This window comes from Geotrypetes seraphini, chromosome 15 (genome assembly GCF_902459505.1).
Source record: "Geotrypetes seraphini chromosome 15, aGeoSer1.1, whole genome shotgun sequence".
NCBI classification, from domain to species: domain Eukaryota; kingdom Metazoa; phylum Chordata; class Amphibia; order Gymnophiona; family Dermophiidae; genus Geotrypetes; species Geotrypetes seraphini.
Genome location: NC_047098.1, coordinates 38,429,042 through 38,456,614, shown reverse-complemented (window position 1 = coordinate 38,456,614; position 27,573 = coordinate 38,429,042). Strand labels below are relative to the sequence as shown.

At 46.0% G+C, this 27,573-nt stretch overlaps 1 protein-coding gene across 2 annotated transcripts in view; it reads right to left on the bottom strand.

Moving 5' to 3' along the window:
• The window catches only part of SPATA22 (spermatogenesis associated 22), an 84,267-nt gene extending 58,026 nt beyond the window's left edge, over positions 1-26,241 (bottom strand). The window contains exons 1-3 of one of the 2 annotated variants that reach the window (XM_033922469.1): positions 26,141-26,241; positions 20,720-20,864; positions 1,695-1,760 (exon numbers count right to left, since the gene is read on the bottom strand). In XM_033922469.1, the coding sequence (XP_033778360.1) occupies positions 1,695-1,737 (43 nt within the window). In that variant the 5' untranslated portion in view covers positions 1,738-1,760; positions 20,720-20,864; positions 26,141-26,241. The remainder of the gene's footprint in view (positions 1-1,694; positions 1,761-20,719; positions 20,865-26,140) is intronic. The other variant, XM_033922470.1, reaches the window with a different exon arrangement.
• Between the last annotated feature and the right edge of the window lie 1,332 nt (positions 26,242-27,573).

The following is a 27,573-nucleotide window of genomic DNA, read 5'->3' as shown; positions in this document are numbered from 1 at the left end:
CTACTTATGCCAGAACTGGGTCACTTTCAATATCAGGATTCAGTTTACAGACAGGGCCACAATCCTATTCATTTCTTCATGCTACTTCTCCACCAGCTGCGTCACACACAAACACACATACACCAGCAGCCACTTGTTGAAACTCCAGTGATACAGTCACCGTAATAATAATAATAATAATAATAGATTTATTTATATCCCGTCATACCTTTTCAGTTCAAGATGGTGTACAAGAAGAGTTGCTGTAGGACAATGTGGTGCTATTATATCATTTAGATTTGGGAAGGAGTGGAAGATAGTTGAATGATGGGGCGGTAAGAACGTACAATATGCACTGCTAGCAGCTGTATACTTTCACTTGGTCAGGGTCACCCAAATACTTTACTGAGCCCAGAAGGATTGTGATCCATCATCTTTATCCCTACTTGCACTAGGGTCTAACTCTGCCCTCAGCTGCTACAACTGTAGAAGAGCCCTTACTTGATTTTCTTTCTCTATTTTTTTACACATTATATTTGTTGATGGGACTTACTACCCAGAAACAACACTCAAGGGACTTTAAACTTTACATATTCACTTTTTTCTCTGAGTTTGCATAAATTGTGTGTCTCTGAAGCTGTTGTTTATATTTCAAAATTCCATATTAAAATATTGGGGACTCCTCAAATAATAGGGGAGGAAAGCCACAGCACTGATCACCAGAAGCTCCAAAGGAGATTTCAGTGGGAGAGGATGGCAACTCAGCTGAGTTTAGCACCCTGAAGTTACACTGAAGTGGTCTCAGCCAGTCCAAGCATTTCCAGATCTTTAGTCTTCTAAAGTTACTTTATTATTATTATTTTTTTAAATATGCTAGGGGGACAGATAACCAAAATTACCATAACAGTCCTAGGCAAGGCCTATGAGACCAAATCCAGATTGCACAGAATGTCTCATCTGCCAGCTGCTAGAGACTCAGAAATGCTGTCTGGTTAGATGCTGCACAGGATATTTATAGGGTGACATATTTTAATTTGTGGTTCTCAGTCTTCACTTGCTAGCAGGAGATTGTATACCTATTATCTGGACTGGTCTTTAGGGATGATGAGGAAAAGCAAATTTGAAGAATATTTTTTAGTTAATACACAGTTAATCTGTGGAAATTTATTATCAGAGAATATGGTCATAGCCAGTAATATTGCTGGGTTTAAAAAAATATTTGACCAAGTTTATGGGGGCAGATAGAGGTGGGCAGGGCTAATACAAGAGCTTGGCATACAAGATGACCGTTCTTGGTGCCAAGTTTGGTAGAGAGGCACTATGCTTCCCTTTTTGACTCAGTCTGTGAATAATCAAGCACATGAGCCCAAAAGGGAAGCAGGCACCCAAAGCAACCTTTGCTTTGAGTGCTATATGATTGAAGTGCCATATAATTGGGAATCACCACATCTTATTTCTAGAAATAACAGAGAATGGATTTCCCCATGAAAATCTGACTAGTCATTGTCCAAGACTATATAAAAAAATGAAGTGAATCTGGTCCATAATGATTGGAAAATGAATGTAAGTCTGCAGATATGGCAAGACATAAGGAGGAAACAGGGAGAAAAAAGCTGACCTTGTGTTTTTGATCTGTCTTCAAGTTTTCTATTTTTATGAATTAGACAACACTAAAACAACATACATAAATATATATATAGCAGCTGTGAAATAACCTGCAGTAGTACATATTGGATTTTCATTAAAAATCCTCTTCATCTTCTTCACAGTATCAGAGTAGTCTTCAACAAAGAAAAAAAGAACACATTATATGACATGCAAATGTTAACAACTTTGGCACATGATGTCAGCTTATTTCTTGAAGTTTTATGACTAGTAAACTGACACATATATAAGTCTGGTTCAACTTACAGCATGTTGTCTAGCTAGAAATAGGGATATCCAAGTTTGAACATGTACAATTTCCTAAGTATTTTATAAAAGGCTCACTAACAATGGAGTTTTTTTTCTGGAAAATAAATAGGAGTTTAGGGGAAATACATGCATAGTTTGCAGCATATACAGCTAGAACAGCCATTTCACAAAGGAGAAACACCAAAACTAGAGAATGACATGGTGACTTACCTGCGGCTAGCCATAGGTAACTTGCTGGAACAGGGAGGAAAAAAAACCTGGTTGCCATGGGTACAGGCCATTTGTCAAGCAGTTAAATATCTTGCATATGTTGTCTCATAGTAGATGACGGCAGATAAAGACCCGAATGGTCCATCCAGTCTGCCCAACCTGATTCAATTTAATTTTTTTTTTTTTTTCTTCTTCTTAGCTATTTCTGGGCGAGAATCCAAAGCTTTACCCGGTACTGTGCTTGGGTTCCAACTGCCGAAATCACTGTTAAGACTTACTCCAGCCCATCTACACCCTCCCAGCCATTGAAGCCCTCCCCTGCCCATCCTCCTCCAAACGGCCATACACAGACGCAGACCGTACAAGTCTGCCCAGTAACTGGCCTAGTTCAATCTTTAATATTATTTTCTGATTCTAAATCTTCTGTGTTCATCCCACGCTTCTTTGAACTCAGTCACAGTTTTACTCTCCACCACCTCTCTCGGGAGCGCATTCCAGGCATCCACCACCCTCTCCGTAAAGTAGAATTTCCTAACATTGCCCCTGAATCTACCACCCCTCAACCTCAAATTATGTCCTCTGGTTTTACCATTTTCCTTTCTCTGGAAAAGATTTTGTTCTACGTTAATACCCTTTAAGTATTTGAACGTCTGAATCATATCTCCCCTGTCCCTCCTTTCCTCTAGGGTATACATATTCAGGGCTTCCAGTCTCTCCTCATACGCAAGCCTCCTATCATTTTCGTCGCCCTCCTCTGGACCACCTCAAGTCTTCTTACATCTTTCGCCAGATACGGTCTCCAAAACTGAACACAAGTGGGGCCTCACCAATGACCTGTACAGGGGCATCAACACCTTCTTCCTTCTACTGACTACGCCTCTCTTTATACAGCCCAGAATCCTTCTGGCAGCAGCCACTGCCTTGTCACACTGTTTTTTTGCCTTTAGATCTTCGGACACTATCACCCCAAGGTCCCTCTCCCCGTCCCTCCCAGCATATACGGTTCCTTCCTATTATTAATCCCCAAATGCATTACTCTGCATTTCTTTGCATTGAATTTTAGTTGCCAGGCATTAGACCATTCCTCTAACTTTTGCAGATCCTTTTTCATATTTTCCACTCCCTCTTCGGTGTCTACTCTGTTACAAATCTTGGTATCATCTGCAAAAAGGCACACTTTTCCTTCTAACCCTTCAGCAATGTCACTTACATACATATTGAACAGGATTGGCCCCAGCACCGAACCCTGAGGGACTCCACTAGTCACTTTTCTTTCCTTCGAGCGACTTCCATTAACCACCACCCTCTGGCGTCTGTCCAACAGCCAGTTTCTGACCCAGTTCACCACTTTGGGTCCTAACTTCAGCCCTTCAAGTTTGTTCAACAGCCTCCTATGAGGAACTGTATCAAAGGCTTTGCTGAAATCCAAGTAAATTACATCTAGCATATGTCCTCGATCCAGCTCTCTGGTCACCCAATCAAAAAATTCAATCAGGTTCGTTTGGCACGATTTACCTTTTGTAAAGCCATGTTGCCTCGGATCCTGTAACCCATTAGATTCAAGGAAATACACTATCCTTTCTTTCAGCAACACTTCCATTATTTTTCCAACAACTGAAGTGAGGCTCACCGGCCTGTAGTTTCCTGCTTCATCCCTGTGACCACTTTTATGAATAGGGACCACATCCGCTCTCCTCCAATCCCCAGGAATCACTCCCGTCTCCAGAGATTTGTTGAACAAGTCTTTAATAGGACTCGCCAGAACCTCTCTGAGCTCCCTTAGTATCCTGGGATGGATCCCGTCTGGTCCCATCGCTTTGTCCACCTTCAGTTTTTCAAGTTGCTCATAAACACCCTCCTCCGTGAACGGCGTAGAATCTACTCCATTTTCTCGTGTAACTTTGCCAGACAATCTCGGTCCTTCTCCAGGATTTTCTTCTGTGAACACAGAACAGAAGTATTTGTTTAGCACATTTGCTTTCTCCTCATCACTCTCCACATATTTGTTCCCAGCATCTTTTAGCCTAGCAATTCCATTTTTTATCTTCCTCCTTTCACTAATATATCAGAAAAAAATTTTATCTCCCTTTTTTACATTTTTAGCCATTTGTTCTTCCGCCTGTGCCTTCGCCAAACGTATCTCTCTCTTGGCTTCTTTCAGTTTCACCCTGTAGTCCTTTCTGCTCTCTTCTTCTTGGGTTTTTTAATATTTCATGAACGCCAACTCTTTCGCCTTTATTTTCTCAGCCACTAGGTTGGAGAACCATATCGGCTTCCTTTTTCTCTTGTTTTTATTGATTTTCTTCACATAAAGGTCCGTAGCCATTTTTATCGCTCCTTTCAGCTTAGACCACTGTCTTTCCACTTCTCTTATGTCCTCCCATCCTAACAGCTCTTTCTTCAGGTACTTTCCCATTGCATTAAAGTCCGTACGTTTGAAATCTAGAACTTTAAGTATCGTGCGGCCGCTCTCCACTTTAGCCGTTATATCAAACCAAACCGTTTGATGATCGCTACTACCCAGGTGAGCACCCACTCGAACATTAGAGATACTCTCTCCATTTGTGAGGACCAGATCCAATATCGCTTTTTCCCTTGTGGGTTCCGTCACCATTTGTCTGAGCAGAGCCTCTTGAAAGGCATCCACAATCTCCCTACTTCTTTCCGATTCCGCAGACGGAACATTCCAGTCCGCATCCGGCAGGTTGAAATCTCCCAACAGCAGAACCTCCTCTTTCCTTCCAAACTTTTGGATATCCACAATCAGATCCTTATCAATTTGCTGCGATTGAGTCAGAGGTCTGTAGACTACACCCACGTAGATAGAAGTTCCATCTTCTCTTTTCAGAGCAATCCATATCGCTTCTTCCTCTCCCCAGGTCCCTTGCATTTCGGTCGCTTGGATATTGATCTTTACATAGAGAGCTACTCCTCCACCTTTATGACCATCTCTGTCCTTCCTAAAAAGATTATATCCCGGTATGTTTGCATCCCATCCATGTGATTCACTGAACCATGTCTCTGTGATAGCAACAATATCTAGATCTGCCTCTAATATCAGGGCTTGCAGATCATGAACTTTGTTGCTTAGACTGCGAGCATTTGTGGTCATCGCTTTCCAGCTATTTTTCAGCGATAATCTCCTTTTTCGTATGGATTTTTGTGTCGTTTCACTTTCCGTTGCAATACTAAGAAATGAGTTGCTGATATTGCTTATGTTGCAGCCTTTACTACTATCACATCTTTTCTTTTGCCGGGGGTGGTCTCTATAATTGTCCTTCATACATACACCACCCCCACCTTCTAGTTTAAATGCCTAGAAAAATATTGTCTAAATTTCTCTGCAAGGTTTCTTTTTCCTGCTGTAGTAATATGTAGCCCATCAGTGCAATATAGCTTCTTGTCCTTCCATGTATTTCCCCATCCTCCTATGTACCTGAAGCCTTCTTGATGACACCAGGCTCTGAGCCATCTATTAAAGTCCTCTGTGTTTTTCACTCTTTGCTCTCCTTTTCCATATGCAGGCAGTATTTCAGAAAAAGCTAAAGTCTTTACAAAAGGTTTCACGCCCTCACCAAGCTCCCGAAAAGCTTTCTGTGCTGCAAGTGTGGAGTTGTTGGCCAGGTCATTTGTTCCCAGATGGATAACAACATCAGTGTTAAAATCCTTAGTTTCTTCCTTAATTATAGTCAGTATTTGCCTGGAACTCCTGGTAGCTGAGGATCCTGGAAGACATTTCACTATTTTGGTCTCCTCGCCCTGTATTCCAAGGTTAATGCCTCTGATGATGGAATCCCCCAACAGTAATAGTTTTCTGTTTTTGGCTTTTTTATTTGTACTTAGGGTGCTCTTGTTCTCTTGAGTTTCCTTCATTGGTTCAAGTCCCACCTCCCTTCTGTTTTCCTGAGTATCGCAGTGCACAAGTGGAGCGAAGGAATTCTGTAGAGGTAATATTAGTGAAGGTGGATGTTTCTGTGTTATATGTCGCAGTCTTCCTGAGCCTACTGTGACCCATTTATTCCTGGGCTGTTTTATTCTTTGAGGTGGTAAGTTGGTATGATTTTGTGGAGTGATGGAAGCTGCTTTAATTGTATTCAATTCCTGTTTAAGTTTGCAGAGCTCCTCCTTAATACTGGCAAGTTGAAGACAGATGGGGCAAGCCTTAAGTCTCCAAATAGTATGTCTTGGAATTAAAGCACCACAGTGATTGCATAGAATAAAGGTCATCTTGATTGGTTGTGAAGTGACTTGATTTGAGTAGTCCTGATTATATGGGTCTCTATATATGAATAGTGGTCCCTGGGGTTGGTGGGACTATAAGTAAGACTACAAGTAAGGCAGAAATATAGGCTCTATACCACCTAAAACACAGTATTTTAAACAAAACTGCAGGTTCTATCAGTGCTACCCTAAAACACAGGATTTATAACAGATTTTCCCTACTTTAGTCACCCTGAGCCACAGGCACCAGAAATATAGGCTCTATACCACCTAAACAAAACTGCAGGTTCTATCAGTGCTACCCTAAAACACAGGATTTATTACAGGATTTTCCCTACTTTAGTCACCCTGAGCCACAGGCACCAGAAATATAGGCTCTATACCACCTAAAACACAGTATTTTAAACAAAAATGCAGGAAGAGGAAATAAGATTTAACAGAGGAAAGAGAAGGATTTATTTTTTTGTGCTTTTTTATATTTTTTTTAGTAAGAAACAGGGAGGAGAAGAGAAATTAAGCAGATATAATGCTGAAAACCAGTGAAAAGAGCAGAATATGAAATGCTGAGTAACTTAGCTTTTAGAAGTTCACAGGGCAGCCTTGTTTCAGCAATGTCCCAAAGATAATGCAATTAACCTTAGAAGTAAAACAGAGCCCCTCCCTTCTCCACCTAATCAGACACAATGGCTAAAAACTAGTGAGTCAGAAATATAGGCTCTATACCACCTAAAACACAGTATTTTAAACAAAAATGCAGGTTCTATCAGTGCTACCCTAAAACACAGGATTTATAACAGGATTTTCCCTACTTTAGTCACCCTGAGCCACAGGCACCAGAAATATAGCAATGTTACTTACTGTAACAGTTGTTATCCAGGGACAGCAGGCAGCTATTCTCACTAGTGGGTGATGTCATCTGACAGAGCCCCGATACGGACATCTTGCAAGCATGTCTTGCTTGAAGAAACTCAGAAGTTTCGAGATGCCCGCACCGCGCATGCGCCAGTGCCTTCCCGCCCGATGTACCGAGCGTGTCTCCTCAGTTCAGGTAGCTAGCCTGAGAAGCCAACCCAGGGGAGGTGGGTGGGACGTGAGAATAGCTGCCTGCTGTCCCTGGATAACAACTGTTACGGTAAGTAACATTGCTTTACACCAGGACAAGCAGGCAGGTATTCTCACTAGTGGGTGACCTCCAAGCAAACCCTAATGGGATGGTGGGAGAGTTGGCAACTTAAGAGAACAAATTTTGTAACACTGTTTGGCCAAACTGTCCATCCCGTCTGGAGAAAGTATCCAGACAATAATGAGAGGTGAATGTATGAACCGAGGACCAAGTGGCAGCCTTACAAATCTCCTCAATCGGTGTCGATCTGAGGAAGGCTACAGAGGCTGCCATTGCTCTGACCTTATGGGCTGTGACCTTACAAGGAAGGGATAATCCAGCCTGGGCATAGCAGGAAGAGATACAAGCCGCCATCCAGTTGGAAATGGTGCGCTTCGATACAGGTCGTCCCAACTTGTTTGGATCAAAGGAGATGAAAAGTTGAGGATCAGTTCTGTGCGGCTTGGTGCGATCTAAGTAGAAAGCCAAAGCACGTTTACAGTCCAGAGTGTGAAGAGCTGATTCTCCAGGATGAGAATGAGGCTTTGGAAAAAATACTGGAAGTAAAATAGATTGGTTGAAGTGAAATTCAGAGACCACTTTAGGCAGGAATTTTGGATGAGTACGGAGGACCACCTTGTCATGATGAAATACTGTGAACGATGGATCCGCCACTAGGGCCTGAAGCTCACTGACTCTGCGAGCAGACGTGAGGGCCACCAGAAAAACCACCTTCTAGGTGAGAAACTTAAGGGGAGCCCTGTTGAGAGGTTCAAACGGAGGCTTCATGAGTTGAGACAGGACAACATTGAGATCCCAAACCATAGGAGGAGGTTTGATAGGAGGGTGGACATGGAAAAGTCCTTTCATAAATCTGGAAACCACAGGATGAGCAGACAGAGGTTTCCCCTGAAGAGGCTGATGGAAAGCCGCAATAGCACTCAGGTGGACTCGTATAGAGGTAGACTTGAGACCAGACTGAGACAGGTGTAGAAGATAGTCCAACACAGAGGATAGGGAAGCTCGCTGAGGCTCCATGGCATTGGAAATACACCAGAAAGAAAATCTAGTCCATTTTGGGAATAGCATTGTCGAGTAGCAGGCTTCCTGGAAGCCTCCAAGACCTCCCTCACTGCTTGAGAGAACTGGTGAGGAGTTACGTTGAGAGGAACCAAGCTGTCAGGTGAAGAGACTGCAGGTTGGGATGAAGCAGTGATCCCTGATGTTGAGTAAGCAGAGAAGGAAACACTGGAAGAAGGACTGGTGTCCTGCTGCTGAGTTGAAGCAGAAGGGAGAACCAGGGTTGTCTGGGCCACCGAGGAGCTATCAGAATCATGGTGGCTTGGTCCGATTTCAATTTGACCAGGGTCTTTTGAATGAGAGGAAATGGAGGAAATGCGTACAGAAATTGATTCCTCCAATCCAGCAGAAAAGCATCTGCCTCGAGGCGATGAGGAGTGTAGACCCTGGAGCAAAACTGAGGCAGCTTGAAGTTGTGGGGGGCAGCAAAGAGGTCTATCTGAGGCGTCCCCCACTGAGCAAAGATCTGATGAAGGGGGTCGGAATGGAGCGTCCACTCGTGAGGCTGCAAGAGACGACTCAATTTGTCTGCCAAGACGTTGTCCTTCCCCTGAATGTTGACAGCTTTGAGGAAGGAGTTGTGGCGAACAGCCCAATCCCAGACCCGAAGGGCTTCCTGGCAAAGAGGGGCCGAGCCCGTGCCCCCTTGCTTGTTGACATAATACATGGCGACCTGGTTGTCTGTACGGATGAGGACCACCATGTCGTGAAGCAGATGCTGGAAAGCTTGGAGAGCGTTGAAGATGGCTCTGAGCTCCAGAAGATTGATTTGATGGAGCCGTTCCGCACTGGTCCAGAACCCTTGTGTGCGAAGACCATCCAGATGGGCCCCCCAGGCATAGTACGAAGAATCGGTCGTGAGAACTTTCTGGTGGGGAGGAGAGTGAAACAGCAAACCTCTGGAGAGATTCGAAGAGGTCATCCACCAAAATAGAGACTGCCGAAGAGCAGGAGTGACTATGATGTGACGGGACAACGGGTCGGATACCTGAGTCCACTGAGATGCCAGGGTCCATTGAGGAATTCTGAGATGTAGTCTGGCAAAAGGCGTCACATGAACTGTAGATGCCATGTGGCCCAAGAGGACCATCATGTGTCTCGCTGAGATGGATTGGCGAGAAGACACCGACTGGCAGAGTAGAAGGAGAGCATCCATGCGCTGAGGAGGAAGGAACGCTCGAAGTTGAATGGTATCCAGGACCGCCCCGATAAAGGGGAGAGACTGGGTGGGCTGAAGATGTGACTTGGGAAAGTTGATCTCGAAGCCCAAGCTTTGCAGGAAACAAATGGTAGTCAAGGTCGCCGAAATGACCTCTGGAGCTGATGGGGCCTTGATGAGCCAGTCGTCGAGGTATGGAAACACCTGAAGGCCCATGTTCCGGAGTGCCGCGGCCACCACCACCAGACACTTCGTGAAGACTCTGGGAGACGAGGAGAGGCCGAATGGAAGCACTCGATACTGCAGATGTAGATGTCCCACCCGAAATCTGAGGAACTTGCGGGAGGCCGGATGAATGGGGATGTGAGTGTAGGCCTCCTTGAGATCCAGAGAGCATAACCAATTGTTCTGCTCGAGGAGGGGGTAGAGAGAAGCAAGGGTCAGCATGCGGAATCGCTCCTTGACCAAAAACTTGTTGAGGACCCGAAGGTCCAAAATGGGACGCAGATCGCCCGTCTTCTTCGGGACGAGGAAGTACCGGGAGTAAAACCCCTGGTTTTGCTGGTCCAACGGAACCGGCTCGATGGCCCGGAGCCGAAGCAGAGCCTGAGCCTCCTGAAGAGGAAGAGCGGTCTGCGTCAAGTTTGAAGGATACTCTCTTGGCGGGTGGTCCAGAGGGACCCGTTGGAAATGAAGAGAGTATCCCTCTCTTACGATGGTAAGGACCCAAAGGTCCGTGGTAATGGTCTCCCATCGATGACAAAAATGATGGAGACGACCCCCAATGGGAAAAATGGGGGGAGGCAGAACGAGGTCGGTTACGCTCCCTGGAAGAGAGTCAAAAAGGCTGAGTAGCCTTGGGTGCAGCCGGCATCTGAGGCTTCTGCTGAGTCTTCTGGGGGGGCTGTCTCTTCGCAGGTTGTCTCGCTTGAGGAGTTTGGCGAGGAGTATAACGCCGCTGGTAAATCAAAGGCGGCCTAGTAGGTCGAGACTGTTGAGGCTTGGGCTTAGGTCGTAGGATAGACTGAAAGGACTTCTCATGATCCGAAAGCTTCTTAGTAACAGTCTCGATAGACTCATCGAACAGATCCGCTCCCGCACAAGGCACATTTGCAAGCCTGTCTTGGAGGTTCGGATCCATATCAATCGTACGAAGCCATGCCAGGCGACGCATGGCTACCGAACAGGCGGCCGCCCGTGCCGAGAGCTCGAAGGCATCGTAGGAGGATTGCATCAGCTGGAGGCGTAGCTGGGAAAGGGTCGCCACCACTTCTTCGAACTCGAATCGAGCCTGAGCATCGATGAAAGGGATAAACTTGCGGAGCACCGGCAAGAAGAACTCCAAATATGAAGAAAAGAAGAAATTGTAATTGAGCACTCGAGACGCCATCATAGAGTTCTGGTAGATATGTCTACCAAACTTATCCATCGTCCTCCCTTCTCGACCCGGTGGTACTGAGGCATAAACCTGGGAGGGATGAGATCGCTTGAGAGAGGACTCGACCAAGAGGGACTGATGAGAGAGTTGAGCCCCCTCAAACCCTTTGTGGTGGATGATGCGGTATCGAGCATCCAACTTGCTGGGAACTGCAGGGATGGAGTATGGCATCTCAAAACAGCGCATGAATGTCTGGTCAAGCAGTTTATGCAGAGGAAGCCGAAGCGACTCCGCCGGAGGGTGAGGTAAATGCATGGTGTCTAGATACTCCTTGGAATATCGAGAACCAGTGTCCAAAGTCACATCCAAGTCATCCGCCATTTGACGGAGGAAGGAAGAAAAGGACAGTTGGTCCGCCAGCGCCGGTCGGCGAGACGGACTAGAAGAAGTAGAAGCCTCCGGGTCCAGAGAGAACTGAGAACGGCAAGGAGAATAGGATGTAGATGGTTCCTCATACTCCGGTCCCTCAGGCGGGGATAAATCCGACGAGGATTATCCCATACGCTGCATCTTCTTTTGCGGAGACACCTCCGAATGACGTGAAGAGTGTCGAGACGAGTGTCGAGATCGATGCCCCTCCCGGTGACGGGATGGAGAACGTGAACGCCTATGCATTGCACGGTCCCCCGAAGCCTCCACGGAATGGATGGGACTGGATGCGGTGGATCGGAGAGGTGGCAAGGATGCGGACTCACGCGCTGCCACCCAGGCCTGGTATGGAGTGCGGAAGAACTCTTCCTGCGAGGTAGTATGCCCAGGGCTCCGATTATCAGCGGCTGGTATAGTACTCTGATGGCGAGGAGGCGTGATGGGCTCCAAAGGTGGCATATCACTAAAGGAAGCCCGCCGCGAGGCCCCCGCCGCCCTCCGCCGATCCTCCTCGTCGAGTAGCGAGATCGAACGATGAGGAGGAGGGGGAGGGGGCGGCTCGCCCCCCGGGACCGGGACCGGTACCGGGAGGTCACCCTGGATGGAGGCGATGAGCCGAGGTCCCATAGTCTGCATAAGCTCGACAAATTGAGCTTCCAGCAGGGATCGCAGCGAAGCCGATATGGAGGGATCCGCACCGAAAGGGGGTCCTCCAGCACGGTCTTCGCGCTCCTTTGCAGCCAAGTGCTTCTGCTTGCTAGCCTTAGGCACTTTGATGACCACCGGAGGGACAGTGGACGGCGGAACCTGAACCGAGGAGACGGGAACAGGCACCGGCGTCGAACTCGAGGCTGAAGTCGGGGCGAACGATGCTGGCTTCAAAAGGCCAGATGCAGGAGTTGACGATGCAGGCTTCGCATGGACTGGCGAAACATCAGCAGAAGTGGAAGCAAACGGCTCCTTAGCAGTCTCCATCTTAAACATCGACTCCCACAGCAAGCAGCGCCGTTTAAACGAACGCGCAGTAAGCGTGGAACAAGGCCGGCACTCACAACCACCGAGGGACCGCAGGAGCAAAGAGAAGGATATGGAGGCTACAGGAACCCAGCAGAGCTACCCAGTTTACTGCGTCGAGTGTCATATGTATGACTACCTCCCCTCCGGGAGGCGGGCATACATATGCGGTCGGTGTCAGGAACTGGAAAGCCTGAGGATGGAGGTCAGCAGATTGAGGGTCAAGGTCCAGGAACTGGAGGGACTGGAGGGACTGCGCGACACAGAGGAGACGAGCTGGTCAACCAAGGACACAGACGGAGCAGGCCTCATTGTGGACCAGGTGAGGGACCTCGAGAGATTCATCGAGGAGGCCTATAGGAAGGCGGGAGGACAGGACCAGCAGCTGCACGGATGGATGTCGGCAGACGAGACCCAGGATCCACAAGGCGACACCGAGGAAGGACCTAGCGGAGGAACCACGCAAGAGGAGGAGACCGTGACTCACCGAGACCCCGAGAGTGAGACACCACACTACACCGAGGACACGGACCTGAGACAGAGGAGGTTGCTGAGGAAAGGGAAGTCTGCTATTGTGGTGGGAGACTCGATCTTGAGAGAGGTAGATAGTCACGTAGCTGGAGGAAGGGAGGACCGGCTAGTGACTTGTCTCCCAGGGGCCAAGACACGAGACGTCACTGATAGGATCGAGAGGATCCTGGACGGAGCAGAGGCAGAGGAGACTGTGGTGATAATCCACGTCGGAACAAATGATGTGAGCCGGAGGAACTTCAGCATGGCCACGCTGACTGACCAGTTCAGGGTCCTGGGACGAAAACTGAAGCGGAGTACCCGGAGGATAGCGTTCTCAGAGATCCTGCCTGTACCGAGAGCAGATGCAAAGAGGCAGGCAGACATCCAGGCTGTGAATGCATGGTTGCGGAGATGGTGCCAGGAGGAGGGCTTCCACTTTGTGAGGAACTGGACGTCCTTCTGGGGAAAGAGTAAGCTCTACCGGCGGGACGGCCTGCACCTGAGCACAGAGGGAACTAGACTACTGGCTGCCAATGTGAAGAAGGAGATCGAGAGGGCTTTAAACTGAGGAGAGGGGGAAAGCCGACAGCTGATCTGATGTTGACGCTTCGGACAACAGTATCCAGAACAGATGCTGAACGGGCTGACTGCACGGAGGAAGTAGAGAGACCAGTGGACCTTATGATCAGACAGCGAGGGAAACAACAGGTAAAGGGAGCTTGCTGGGAAGAGACTAAAGGGCATGGAGACACAGGGGGACTGGGTGGCGCGAGGGCGAAAGTTGAGGGTATCATAGGGGCTACACAAGGCGAGGGGGATCGAACAGAGGCAGGGGCCCAGGAGGGGGCAAGAAAACCCAGAGGAAAAGCGGGGAAGTGGGGTGGCGGAAATGTGGGGAAGATGAAAGCTACGAGGGTAAAGGCTGAGGGCAAAGCAGAAGTACAGGGAACAGGAGAGGCGGCCCAGGTGAATGCAGAGGTGGAGAAAAAACAACGGGACCTGCGGTGCTTATACGCAAATGCAAGAAGCCTCATGGCCAAGATGGGTGAACTAGAGGTCGTGGCCAAGGGGGAAGACCTAGATATAATTGGAATTACAGAAACATGGTGGACAGAGCAGAATCAATGGGATGTGGCGCTGCCGGGGTACAAGCTCTACAGGAGAGACAGGACCCACAAGAAGGGGGGAGGCATAGCACTATATATAAAAGACTCTATCTACTCGGTCGGGATGGATATGGCAACGAAGGCAGAGGGGCTGGAATCGCTATGGGTCAAACTGCCGGGAAACAAGGGTGCAGACATAAAACTGGGGCTGTATTATCGCCCACCTGGTGCGCCGGAAGGAGTCGGACACGACTTGGAAGCTGAACTGAGACAGGAGTGCAGGACTGGAAGTGTAACAGTGATGGGGGACTTCAACTACCCGGGGATAGACTGGAGTACGGGTCACTCCAACTGCACTAGGGAAACAGGATTTGTAGAAGCTGTGAGGGACTGCTTTATGGAGCAACTGATCAGGGAACCGACGCGGGGGAGTGCTACTCTTGACCTCATCCTGAACGGATTAGGAGGGCCTGCAAGAGGGGTAGAAGTGGGAGGACCACTAGGCAACAGTGACCACAATGCGATCAGATTCACTTTAGAAAGGGGGACACCCATAGTAAGGAGGACCGCAACAACTGCGCTCAACTTCAAGAAGGGGAACTATGTTGCTATGAGGGAAATGGTGGGGAGGAAGCTCAGAAACATCTTTAGGATGGAGACTGTGGAAAGCGCCTGGACCCTATTCAGGGACACCCTGCAGGAAGCACAAAAAATGTACGTCCCCAGTTTCAGGAAAGGCTGCAAGAACAAGCGGTCAAAGGACCCGATTTGGATCTCAGCAGAAGTAAAGAGGGCAATAAACGACAAAAAAGTATCCTTCCGGAGATGGAAAAAGGATCCAACGGAGGAAAATCACCAGGCGCACAGGAAATGCCAAAAAGAATGCCACCGAGAGGTTAGAAAAGCAAAAGGGAAATACGAAGAGGGGCTGGCCAGGGAGGCGAAAAACTTCAAGGCATTCTTCAGTTACGTAAAGGGGAAACGACCAGCAAGAGAGGAGGTGGGGCCGTTGGACGATGGGGATAGGAGGGGGAGTGATTAAAGAGGATAAAGAGGTAGCTGAGAGGCTGAACACGTTCTTCTCGTCGGTTTTCACGAGAGAAGACACATCTAATATACCGGACTCAGAGGAGCTCATGAGTGGGGAACAGGCTGAAAAATTGGAGCACATAGAGGTAAGTAAGGAGGATGTCCTCAAACAGATAGACAGGTTAAAATGCGGCAAATCACCGGGTCCGGACGGGATCCACCCGAGGGTTCTGAAGGAGCTAAGACAAGAAATAGCGGGCACAATACAGCATGTTTGTAACCTATCCTTGAAAACTGGAGAGGTACCAGAGGACTGGAAATTGGCGAATGTCACACCTATCTTCAAAAAGGGATCGAGGGGTGACCCCGGGAACTACAGGCCGGTGAGCCTGACTTCAATTATAGGGAAGATGGTGGAAGCTATGATAAAGGACGGCATTTGCGAGCACATTGAGAGAAATGGCCTACTGAGAACAAGCCAGCACGGATTCTGTAAGGGAAGGTCATGCTTAACGAACCTTCTGTACTTCTTTGAGGGAATAAGCAGTCGGGTGGACAATGGGGAACCCATCGACATCATTTACCTCGATTTTCAAAAGGCTTTCGACAAGGTGCCACATGAAAGGCTGCTTAGGAAGCTGTGGAACCACGGGGTGGGAGGGGATGTGCACCGATGGATAGAGCACTGGTTGACGGGTAGACTGCAGAGGGTCGGAGTAAAGGGCCAATATTCTGACTGGCGGGGAGTCACGAGCGGTGTGCCGCAGGGATCGGTGCTGGGGCCGTTACTCTTCAACATATTTATCAATGACCTGGAAAAGGAGGCAAAGTGCGAGGTTATAAAATTTGCAGACGATACCAAACTGTGCGGCAGAGTTAGCTCCAGGGAGGAGTGTGAGGACCTGCAAAGGGACCTAGACAAGCTGGAAGACTGGGCGAACAAATGGCAAATGCGCTTTAACGTGGAAAAATGCAAGGTCATGCATATAGGGAAAAAGAACCCGTTGTTCAACTACAAATTGGGGGGGGCATTGTTGGGAGAAAGCGGTCTTGAGAGAGACTTGGGAGTGCTGGTGGATGCATCACTGAAGCCATCTGCACAGTGCGCAGCGGCCTCAAAAAAAGCCAACAGGATGCTGGGCATCATAAAAAGAGGCATAACAACCAGGACGAGGGAAGTCATCATGCCACTGTATCGAGCAATGGTGCGTCCGCATCTGGAATATTGTGTTCAATATTGGTCGCCGTACCTCAAGAAGGACATGGCGGTACTCGAGAGAGTCCAAAGGAGAGCAACAAAACTGGTAAGAGGGCTGGAACACTGCCCATATGCCGAGAGGTTGGATAGGCTGGGGCTCTTCTCTCTGGAAAAAAGGAGGCTCAGGGGTGATATGATAGAGACCTTCAAGATCATGAGGGGCATAGAGAGGGTGGATAGGGACAGATTCTTCAGGCTGAAGGGGACAACAGGTACGAGGGGGCATTCGGAGAAACTGAAGGGAGATAGGTTCAAAACGAATGCAAGGAAGTTTTTTTTCACCCAAAGGGTCGTGGACACTTGGAATGCGCTACCGGAGGACGTGATTGGGCAGAGTACGGTACAGGGATTCAAACAGAGACTGGACGGATTCCTGAGGGATAAAGGGATCGTGGGATACTGAGAAAGCTAACCAGAAAATAAGTATAGAAACCCGACCAGGTCGTGCATGTGCAAGACCGGAGGGCTAGGACTTTGATGGGAAGATAGGACTCAATAGGAAACCAAGGTGGCATGGGGGCCTCTTCTGGTGATTTGGACAGGTCGTGACCTGTTTGGGCCGCCGCGGGAGCGGACTGCTGGGCAGGATGGACCTATGGTCTGACCCGGCGGAGGCACTGCTTATGTTCTTATGTTCTTATGATTTCGGTATGTGTTCTGGACCAAGACACTGAAGACAGCGTCGATGCGGGTCCGTCAACGAAATCGCGCGCTGGCACTTGCTGCACTTTTTAAAACCGGTGATTGGCCGGGACATAGGCCGGAAAATCGTTGCTGCAAGGCCGCGAGGCCGGCCCGGCCGAACCGCCAGAAGAAATAATTTTAACTTTTTTTTTTTTTTTTAAAGAAATACACGTTCTAAGTTAAGGTAGAATAAACAAATAAACAAAAAACGCGGACAAAGAAGGCAAAATTTACTGAAATTCAGTCAGCGCAGAATGAAGTGAAACTTCTCAGCTCCGCGGAAAGAAAAGAACTGAGGAGACACGCCCGGTACATCGGGCAGGAAGGCACTGGCGCATGTGCGGTGCGGGCATCTCGAAACTTCTGAGTTTCTTCAAGCAAGACATGCTTGCAAGATGTCCGTATCGGGGCTCTGTCGGATGACATCACCCACTAGTGAGAATACCTGCCTGCTTGTCCTGGGATAAAGGCTCTATACCACCTAAAACACAGTATTTTAAACAAAAATGCAGGTTCTATCAGTGCTACCCTAAAACACAGGATTTATAACAGGATTTTCCCTACTTTAGTCACCCTGAGCCACAGGCACCAGAAATATAGGCTCTATACCACCTAAACAAAACTGCAGGTTCTATCAGTGCTACCCTAAAACACAGGATTTATTACAGGATTTTCCCTACTTTAGTCACCCTGAGCCACAGGCACCAGAAATATAGGCTCTATACCACCTAAAACACAGTATTTTAAACAAAAATGCAGGAAGAGGAAATAAGATTTAACAGAGGAAAGAGAAGGATTTATTTTTTTTGTGCTTTTTTATATTTTTTTTTAGTAAGAAACAGGGAGGAGAAGAGAAATTAAGCAGATATAATGCTGAAAACCAGTGAAAAGAGCAGAATATGAAATGCTGAGTAACTTAGCTTTTAGAAGTTCACAGGGCAGCCTTGTTTCAGCAATGTCCCAAAGATAATGCAATTAACCTTAGAAGTAAAACAGAGCCCCTCCCTTCTCCACCTAATCAGACACAATGGCTAAAAACTAGTGAGTCAGAAATATAGGCTCTATACCACCTAAAACACAGTATTTTAAACAAAAATGCAGGTTCTATCAGTGCTACCCTAAAACACAGGATTTATAACAGGATTTTCCCTACATTAGTCACCCTGAGCCACAGGCATCAGAAATATAGGCTCTATACCACCTAAAACACAGTATTTTAAACAAAAATGCAGGTTCTATCAGTGCTACCCTAAAACACAGGATTTTATAACAGGATTTTCCCTACTTTAGTCACCCTGAGCCACAGGCACCAGAAATATAGGCTCTATACCACCTAAAACACAGTATTTTAAACAAAAATGCAGGAAGAGGAAATAAGATTTAACAGAGGAAAGAGAAGGATTTATTTTTTTGTGCTTTTTTATATTTTTTTTTAGTAAGAAACAGGGAGGAAAAGAGAAATTAAGCAGATATAATGCTGAAAACCAGTGAAAAGAGCAGAATATGAAATGCTGAGTAACTTAGCTTTTAGAAGTTCACAAGGCAGCCTTGTTTCAGCAATGTCTCACTTCTCACCCCTCCTTGTCAGCAGCCCTCGCAATCGCGCGGTCCAGCAGCCCCCTCCCTTCTGATCACCGCTGTCCGGGCATCTCTTCCCCTCGGCGGGGCATCTCCCTCCCTCACCTTCACTGGCAATTTTCAGTTTTCTCTCTCCAAGCGGCCTCAGCCTTTTCACAAGTTGTGATCGTGGCTGCCCTGAAACTTCTCCTCTGACGCGAGCCACCCAGGCGGAAACAGGAAGTTGCATCAGAGAAGTTTTGGGGCAGTCACACACATGACTTGTGAAACGGCTCAGGCAGCTCAGAAAGAGAAAACTGAAAATTGCCTGCGAAGGTGAGGGGAAGAAATGCCCCAACGAGGGAAAGAGATGCCTGAAGGTGATTGGGAGAGGGCTGCTGGACAGAGCGAAGGGCGCTCAAGGGAAATGGAGAGAGAGGGGTAGGGGAGAGAGGAACAGATGCTGAAGGGAAATGGAGAGGAGAGAGTGGGGAGTAGACACAGCATGAAAGTGTTTAGGAGAGAAGAGAAGGAAACACACTGGAAAGAAGTAGAGAGGGGAAGGGGAGGAAGGAGCAGATGCATGGAACCGTGTAGAAGAGAGAGAGGGGAACAAATGCTGGAAAGAAGTGGGGAAGAGAGAGAGGGGAGCAGACGCTGAAGGGAAGTGGGGAGGAGAGAGGGGAACAGATGCTGGAAGAAAGTGGAGAGGGAGGCACAGACACTGGATGGAAGTGGGGAGGGGAGAGACTGGAACAGACGCTGAAGGGAAGTGGGGAGGAGAGAGCGAGGGGAACACATAATGGATGGAAGGAGGGGTTAAAGAAAAAAGGGCACATGCTGGATTGGGGAGACAAATACCAGATCTGAGGGGAGGAGGAAGGAGGAGAGAGAAGCTAAAAACTACCTGGGAGAGGGAGTGAGAGATGGAAGGGAAGAAGACATGGGGGGAATGAAGGGAAGAAGATGGGTGCCAGACCAATTGGGGAGGGGGGAAGGGAGAGATGGAAGGGAGAGGCGGATAGTTTCTGGCAGAGACATAGAAATAGAGCAGATGCCATATGGAAGAGGCAAAGAGAAGGCAGATAGTGGATGGAACAAAGAGAATGATGAGAAAATGAGGAAAGCAGATGACAAAAATTCTGTTTCTTTTTTTACTTTAGGATAAAGTAGTATTGTAGCTGTGTTGACAAACGTTTCTAAACAAAGGCCTGCCAGCAGAAGATCTCTTCCGCCAGTTCAGCAGCCAGAACTCTGATTTATAAAATGACAATTGTACAAGATGTTCAGAAAGGAAATAAAAACTATACTCTTCAAGAAACCCCTTCTTACCACCTTGAATACCCCTTCTTACCATCCCCTCCCCAACCCCTGATCCTTCTTATCCCTCTCTTGGAAAAGATCTCTGATCTAACTTTGTAACCCTTCTTCCATAACTCTTTTTGTAATCCGCTTTGAACCAAAAGGTAATGGCGGAATAGAAATCTGTAATGTAATGTAATATTGTTTCTTTTTATACTTTAATAAAATAAGTTCAGTATAAAACTATTCGAGGCTTGTGCGGATGGGATCAAATGGTTTGCGGGGACAGGGTGGAGACGGGGATTGAGCTTACAGGGACAGGAACCAAGTTCCCGGGGACAGGGTGGAGACGAGGACAAATTTTTTCCCTGTGTTATTCTCTAACCAGACCCTCACTGATTATAGAGATGTCAGTTCCAAGTGATTCTTCTATGAATCAAATGGAGCTGGAGATTCTTAAATGCCAAGAAATGTAGTCAGAAGTCAAGAAAATATAGCAAAAAAAATACATAACATTTACTGTTATATTGAGAGCCACAGGTTTGATTAAATGGAATTTTCAAACACACTTGGACTGGTTGCCCTTACATGTTATACCTTATGAACTCCAGAAGGAAGTTCCTTTTAGTACAGTGAAAGTACTATGGTGAGTGTTAGCAATAAATTTAAGAGACTGAGTTCATACTCCACAAACCCTGATTTAGGAGTAAGGTTCATAACTGCCATGTTATGTTTAAAATGAACTGATTTGGAGACTTTGCCTCTGAGAGAAATTAAATTTTACCTGCTAATTTTCTTTCATTGAGTCCCTCCACACCAGTCCAGATGCATAGGTTTATGTTCTCCAATGAGCAGAAGGAGAGCGAGAACAAGTTGCTTGATGATTTCACCTATATAGGTCCTCTGAAGACCCTGGACAGCCAGTATTTCTGTAACAAAGAAAACATACCTAAGTCTCCTCTACCACTACCACCACTGCCACAATCTACAACAATACAGGATGTTGGAGTAACTGTTAAGAATCAGTCTTCATCCCACAGATTCGTGACCCCTCAAAGGACCAAAACCCAAAGGCCGAGTCCTCCCTTGACGTCACATCCACTCTGTAAAATTTAGCAAATGTATGTAGAGTGGACCAAGTCATCGCCCTACAAATCTCCTCGGGAGAGATTGCCCTAGCTTCGGCCCACGACAAAGCCATGCCTCTGGTCGAATGTGCCTTGATGGAGACAGGGGATTGTTTCCCACAAACAATGTATGCAGAGGAAATGGCCCTCCAGATCCACAAAGCAAATGTGGTCTTGGAAGATGGTACACCTCATCTAGCTGGATTAGTCAGTACATAAAGATACTCAAGCCTAAACTCATTGGTGACCTCAGGATATTTAAGAATCACTCTTCCCACCTCCAACTTCTTTAAAATCTGGTCCTGTTTCTTGAAACCTGTGGACTGAAATGCTGGTAATCGAATTTCTTGGTTGAAATGAAATTCTAAAACCACCTTCGATATGAAGGAAGGAATGGTGTTGTAAAGAGACTCCAGTATCAGAGATTTTAAGGAAAGGCTCCCTACAAGAAAGAGCTTAGAGTCCGAAACCTGTCTGGCTGAAGTCACAGCCACAAGTGTCAAATCCATCAGTGACGCTTCATTCAGAGGCTCAAACGAGGCTTGGCTGAAACCTCTCAGAACCACATTAAGATCCCACGAAGGGAACGGGGCTTTGAACAGAGATCTGGCTATGTCTGGATGAGACACCAGCATAGACTTGCAATCTCAAGCTCTAAAACAAGAAAGCCCTGTAACTTGGACCTGAAGGGAAGCAACTGTAAGTCCCTTGTAAAGGCCGGCTTGGAGGAAAGCCAACACCACAGAAACAAGAGCAGTATTTGTGTAGTTTTTCAATAACAGCATTCCCTATGTGCAGGTGAGCGTTGTCGTGAAGAATGAGTGGCCAAGCCAAGAGCAACTGAGGCCAGGTTTTGTGCATTTTTCTGCACATTGTTTTGCAAAACATCATAATACACTGCTGTGATACTTCTTCCACATGGAACTTTGTCTGTAATGATTAGAGGCTAGAGAAACTGGGCATCTTCTCCCTTGAAAAGAGGAGACTGAGAGGGGACATGATCGAAACATTCAAGATATTGAAGGGAATTGACTTAGTAGAGAAAGAGAGATTGTTCACCCTCTCCAAGGTGAAGAGAACGAGAGGGCACTTGCTAAAGTTAGAAGGGAAAAGTGTGGTAGAAATCTGGAACGCTTTTCTGGAGGCTGTCATAGGGGAATGCACCCTTCTGGGATTCAAGAAAAGGTTGGATAAGTTCCTACTGGAACAGAACATACACAGGTAAGGCTAGACTCAAATAGGGCATTGGTCTTTGACCTAAGGTCCGCCACGTGAGCAGACTGCTGGGCATGATGGACCACTGGTTTGACCCAGCAGCAGCAAATCTTATGTTCGTATGATCATAAGCAAAAATCATCATTTGTTTGACTTTTGATTGGCTGTGAGGAAGATGGAGTTCTCCACTCATCATTGAAAAACTACACAAATACGGCTGGGAGGTGTTACCTCATGTTTCCTACAGTCCGGACATGAGTCCACCAGACTTCGACCTTTTCCCAAAGTTTAAACAATCTATGCATGGATATCGTTTTGCATCTCTGGAAGAGCTTTTTTCCACCTATACCCAAGCCATTCGGCAACTGAACAAATTGGCAACTGTCTTGGATGGAATAATGAAGCTTCCTGGACGTTGGGACTTGATCATTGCAAAGCAGGGAGACTAAATTGAAGGATTGTAAAGAAATACTTAAAAAAAAAAAAAAAACCAACACGTAAATTTAAAAAATAGTATGACGGGCATACCAAAACATACACCACCCATTCAGAGGCACATGTGGTGGATCTCTTCAATGTAACTTCCCTTCAGTAAGGAATTTCAATCGCCATCCCTTCCAACATGACATCACACATCACACACTGATTGCATTTGTAGTGACCCGTAGGCCCCCTGTATTGATCAGTCCATATATCAGCTTTGCACAATTTATCATTCAGGTTCCACACCCTGCTGTAAACCACCATTCATGGTATATCTTTCAATTTGTGGTGCGTTTGTAAAATTGGCCAATATTTCTTAACACTCTGGTTAATAACTGAGGACATCTGAGAAAAATGAAGCACACAAACCACAGACTGCTCCTGTTGTCTCCTATATGTCAACAACTGTTCCCTGGGGTTACAGCGAGCTCTTTTCTCCGCTTTCTTCATAATTCTTCTGGGATAACCCCGCTCCGTGAACCTGCGTGTCATACTCTTGAACACTGTCACAAATTCTTCTGTAACAAAGAAACGGAGACCTAGGAAGGCTATTTTTCAAAGCCTCCGAGTGAATGCTGGAATAATGGAGCAAAGAATTACGGCCTGGTTTTTTTGTGAAAACTGTAGTGCGAAAACCTTGATCTAACCAATTTTCACATCCAAGAAATGCAATTCAGTAGCATGGTAAGTAATGTCAAATTTAATTGAAAAATGACAGGTGTTCATAAAATTCACAAAGTCCAAAAGTTCAGTGTCATCCCAACTGAAAAAAATGTCATCTATAAACCTGCACTACTGTTTCACAATAGTTGATTACAGTAATGCTATCTACCTCAGAATTACAAAAATTTGTCTTCATAGATTACAATTAATTCAGAAATCTGCTGCGAAGCTGATCTTTGGAAAACGTAAATTTGACCATGTGACCCCTTTGCTTCAGAGTCTTCATTGGCTCCCGGTTTATTTTAGAATTCAATTTAAATGCGCTTTTATTTCTTTTAAAATTCTACATGGTATCTTTAATCCTCTTATTCCTTTATTTTGGAATGTTTACTGATTCTCCTTTGCAAGACAAATCCAACAATTTAAACTCTCCCTTCCTTCTAAAAAAAGGATTAAAGGAGTCAAGATCTTCAGTCAATCTTTGGTCTTTAAACTCTCAACTTTGGAATGATCTCCCCTTAATTTTAAGGAGTTCCAGTTCATTTCAATTTTTCCATAAATCTTTAAAAACTACTCTATTTGCCAAATATTTTGAAAAATCATTCTTTTGAAATTTTGCTATTATCTTCTATTTATCATTTGTAAATCCCTGTTTATTTAATTGCTGTAAACCGAGTCGAGCCTTCTCAGAATGATGACTTGGTATACAAAGTTAAGCTTTAGTTTAGTTTGCTTAATACCCACTATTTTTAGATAGCATTCAGAGATCTGGCAACTGCGCACTGAATGGGATTGCTGGTTGGTGTCTATATGTTATATTCTTACCCACTCCTGCCTCTGCTTAGTGTGCTGTTTCTGCTTTTCTTTCTCTTTCAATTTTGAAAAGTTGTAAACCACTTTGCTTATTCAAATAGTAGTAACAAATCAATCAGATTTTTAACTAGTCCTCCGATAGCTCATTGTCCCAGAAAATTCAACCCCTCCTACTACAGGTAAAATGCTTTACTATATCTTTATTTGTTCAACTCTCCTCCCCCCCCCCCCCCAAGTGTCCAAACGGTTTTCTCCACTGTTGACTTGTAGCAACATATCTGACATACTGTCTATTCTACCCTGTGGCGTTTTGCACTGTCTTTGTTCCCAGGTAGGAGTGTTAGGTAAGGCAAGTGCAGCATTAAAACTTTTCCGATCTCCATCTCCTTTGAAAGATAGATTACTTCTTTCCTCCACCAAATTTTTAACTTGGCTAAGTACAGCATAGCTAATTGAATACCATGGGAGTGCGATCATTTCTTCACTTCCTGGAACTGTTGGTGTTTTTTGTCATTGTGCACTACAATTCTGAAATATCCAAATTTGGTTGTCTTTGTATTTCAATCTGTCAGCTTTACAAGTATGTGAGAGAAACAATGCGTTTTTTTAGGAATTCCAGCAAGACAAGTCTTGTTCCTAGCTCACCATCACTTGAACCCCACCCCCATCTTTTTTCTAACAACTTTAATATAATCAGCTAAAGGAAAAATACTTCCCCAGGTCCCTGGCCCCTCCTAACCACAAAGGAGGAAGAAAGAGACCACTGCATCCACACCTCTACCCAGTTTAGATACAGTGCATGGGGGGGGGGGGGGGGGAGTGGAGACCCTGCACTAGCAGGTCCTACAGGGCTCCAAGATTGGTATTAGCCAATCTAAGCCTTTCTGCCTGTAGCCCATTGGAGGGGAAAACTAGATCTCCCCACTCCTGGAATGTTCATAAATACCTAGTCTCTTCAGGCTACTGTCAGATTACATTGGATATTGATAGGCATAGTTTGGGCCACCATGAAATGTTCTGGGTGCTAATGCTTAATTGGTCCATTTGCTCCCCCCCCCCAGCCAATATGACTGTTTGCACTTTGCTTCCTCTGCTCCCCAAATTGGCAAACTACACCAATGCCTACCATCTGATGGAGACAGAGAAACACTGGCTATCTAGGGACTGCACAGTATCTGTATAGAATGATGTCTCCATCTGCTGGTTAAACATAAATCTATGTGAGTAGAATGGTCTGGAAAAATGCTGAGGATGGAACGTATTAAAAAAAAGAGTATCCCATGGGGTTTTGAATGTGGAAGAATAGCTAATTAAGGAGGCAAACTAAAAAACTTATTTTTGGCATTTTAAAAGTGGTTTTAAATGTCAGAAATATACGCACAATTGCATTCCAAATCATTCCTGCAAACTCCAGGTCCAAACCAGCAATTAGTAGACATTTACCTGTGCCTCAAAGCAATCGTGAATGCCATCATTAGAATTTTAAAAAATATGTGGGTATTGCAGTTTCCAAATTGGAAATGCATGTATACTTCTCAGACCCACTCTAATCATGTCAATATGTCCCGTTCAAAACTGTAGCTGCTGTAATTTATACAAGTAAGCAGTGGCTTTTCTAAAAATAACCTCCATCACACAAAACAGGAAGACTCATAGTTACTGCCATAAACTCTCCTGATATCTATTAAGTTCAGTTGAATAACTATGAATTTTACCCAATCTGTTATAAGAAATGTCTGTAAATAATCCAGGCATTTCATATTAACTAGGTGAGTGAAATAAGCTACTCATTTTGAAAAGATTTTTTAAAATATATTTTTTAAAAAGCCCCTCCACACACACACCTTTTCCCTCACATGCATAAGGCAGGAAAACGTAAATATATTTTTTAAAAAGCCCCTCACATGCATAAGACAGGAAAACGTTGGACAAAGGCGTTACTATTGAATACAAATGCCTGAAAAAAAATCAGTCCCGCTTCATAAAGACACACGAACCCTTTCACCACGACAAGAAACTAGGGGGCGCAAGAATGCTACAGAACCTCTGTGCGTCACTAATCTCTTGGTGTCCGCCGTCCCTTTGAACAAGCCACGCACACACCCTCCCTCTCGAAGGAAGCGCGTGGACTTGAAGCCGCACAGCATGTACAGTAGTAACGGTTGGACGCAAAAAAGAGCGGGAAGATTTATAGAGCTCGAGCCCAAGATTCTAGTAGTCACATGCCCCATTTCAAACAAGTACTGTAGAGTCAAGCTGGTTGTAAACCCAAAGAGGAGGAAAGGGGCGGGTTCTCAGAGGCTCAACCAGAATTATAAAACTTTTGAATGAATTATTTTCTAATGACCGGATGGGTAAAGTTAGAGGAGCTGTAATATCTATTTAATCCATAAATATAGGGGAGGGGGAGAGGGTTGTATTTGGTAATTTGTCCATTATGTTTTTTTCAAACAAAAGCTATAAAATTATTACAGACATTTTTCTAACATTAAACCATCTACCAACTCTTAAATTTGATTAAGCTTTGCAAGAGCCATTTTTTTAAATAATAGTAATATAAACATGTAACGTCCTCTTTGGAGTCGATACAAAAAGCTCAGCAGTGGAGTTCAATAGAAGTAAAAACCTAGATGTCCTGGAACAGGAAGATGACATCAGAGTGGGCAGGGGATGGTGGAGCTGACGGCCATGCGCAGGTGGACTGCAGCCCGCAACTCCCCCAGTACCCTCCCCAACTCCCTGCAACCGGGGCGGAGTGCCCTGCCCTTGATATGCTACTGCCCTATTGCTCAGTACACGTATTGGCCTGGTAAAAATGAGCGTCTGCTTGATTTGGCAGCCACTGGGCTCTTCCACGGGCCAACAGTCCTCTTCATCTGCCAGACCGTGCTTCAGCAAGTCTCGACTTCAGCTGTCCACGAGGAGTCTGGCAGTTTCTGCAAAGAAACAGTTTTGATGCCAGGCTGGTGGCTCCTGTCCCGTGCATTGGAGGGACGGTTGTCGGCCTTTCTGGTGGAATGGTAGGCCATTATCCCCGACCGCTGGGTCCTGGAGGCTCTCAGGGATGGCTACAAACTGGAGTTTCTCTGTCCTCTGACAGAGTATTTTCTGGATTCACCTGCAGATCGCCTTGAGAAGGTGGTTCGGGTGCAGGCCACAGTCCACAGACGTCTGGATATTGCGGCCATAAAACCTGTATCAGAGTAAGACTCAGTATCTGGATGACTGGTTGATTTAAGAAGTACCGGGGAGGGGCAATGCATTTAAGAGATGCCCATTGTTGGAAATGGGGGGGGGAGGGGGGAGAATAGATGCTGGGAATCTTCAGCTTTCAGGA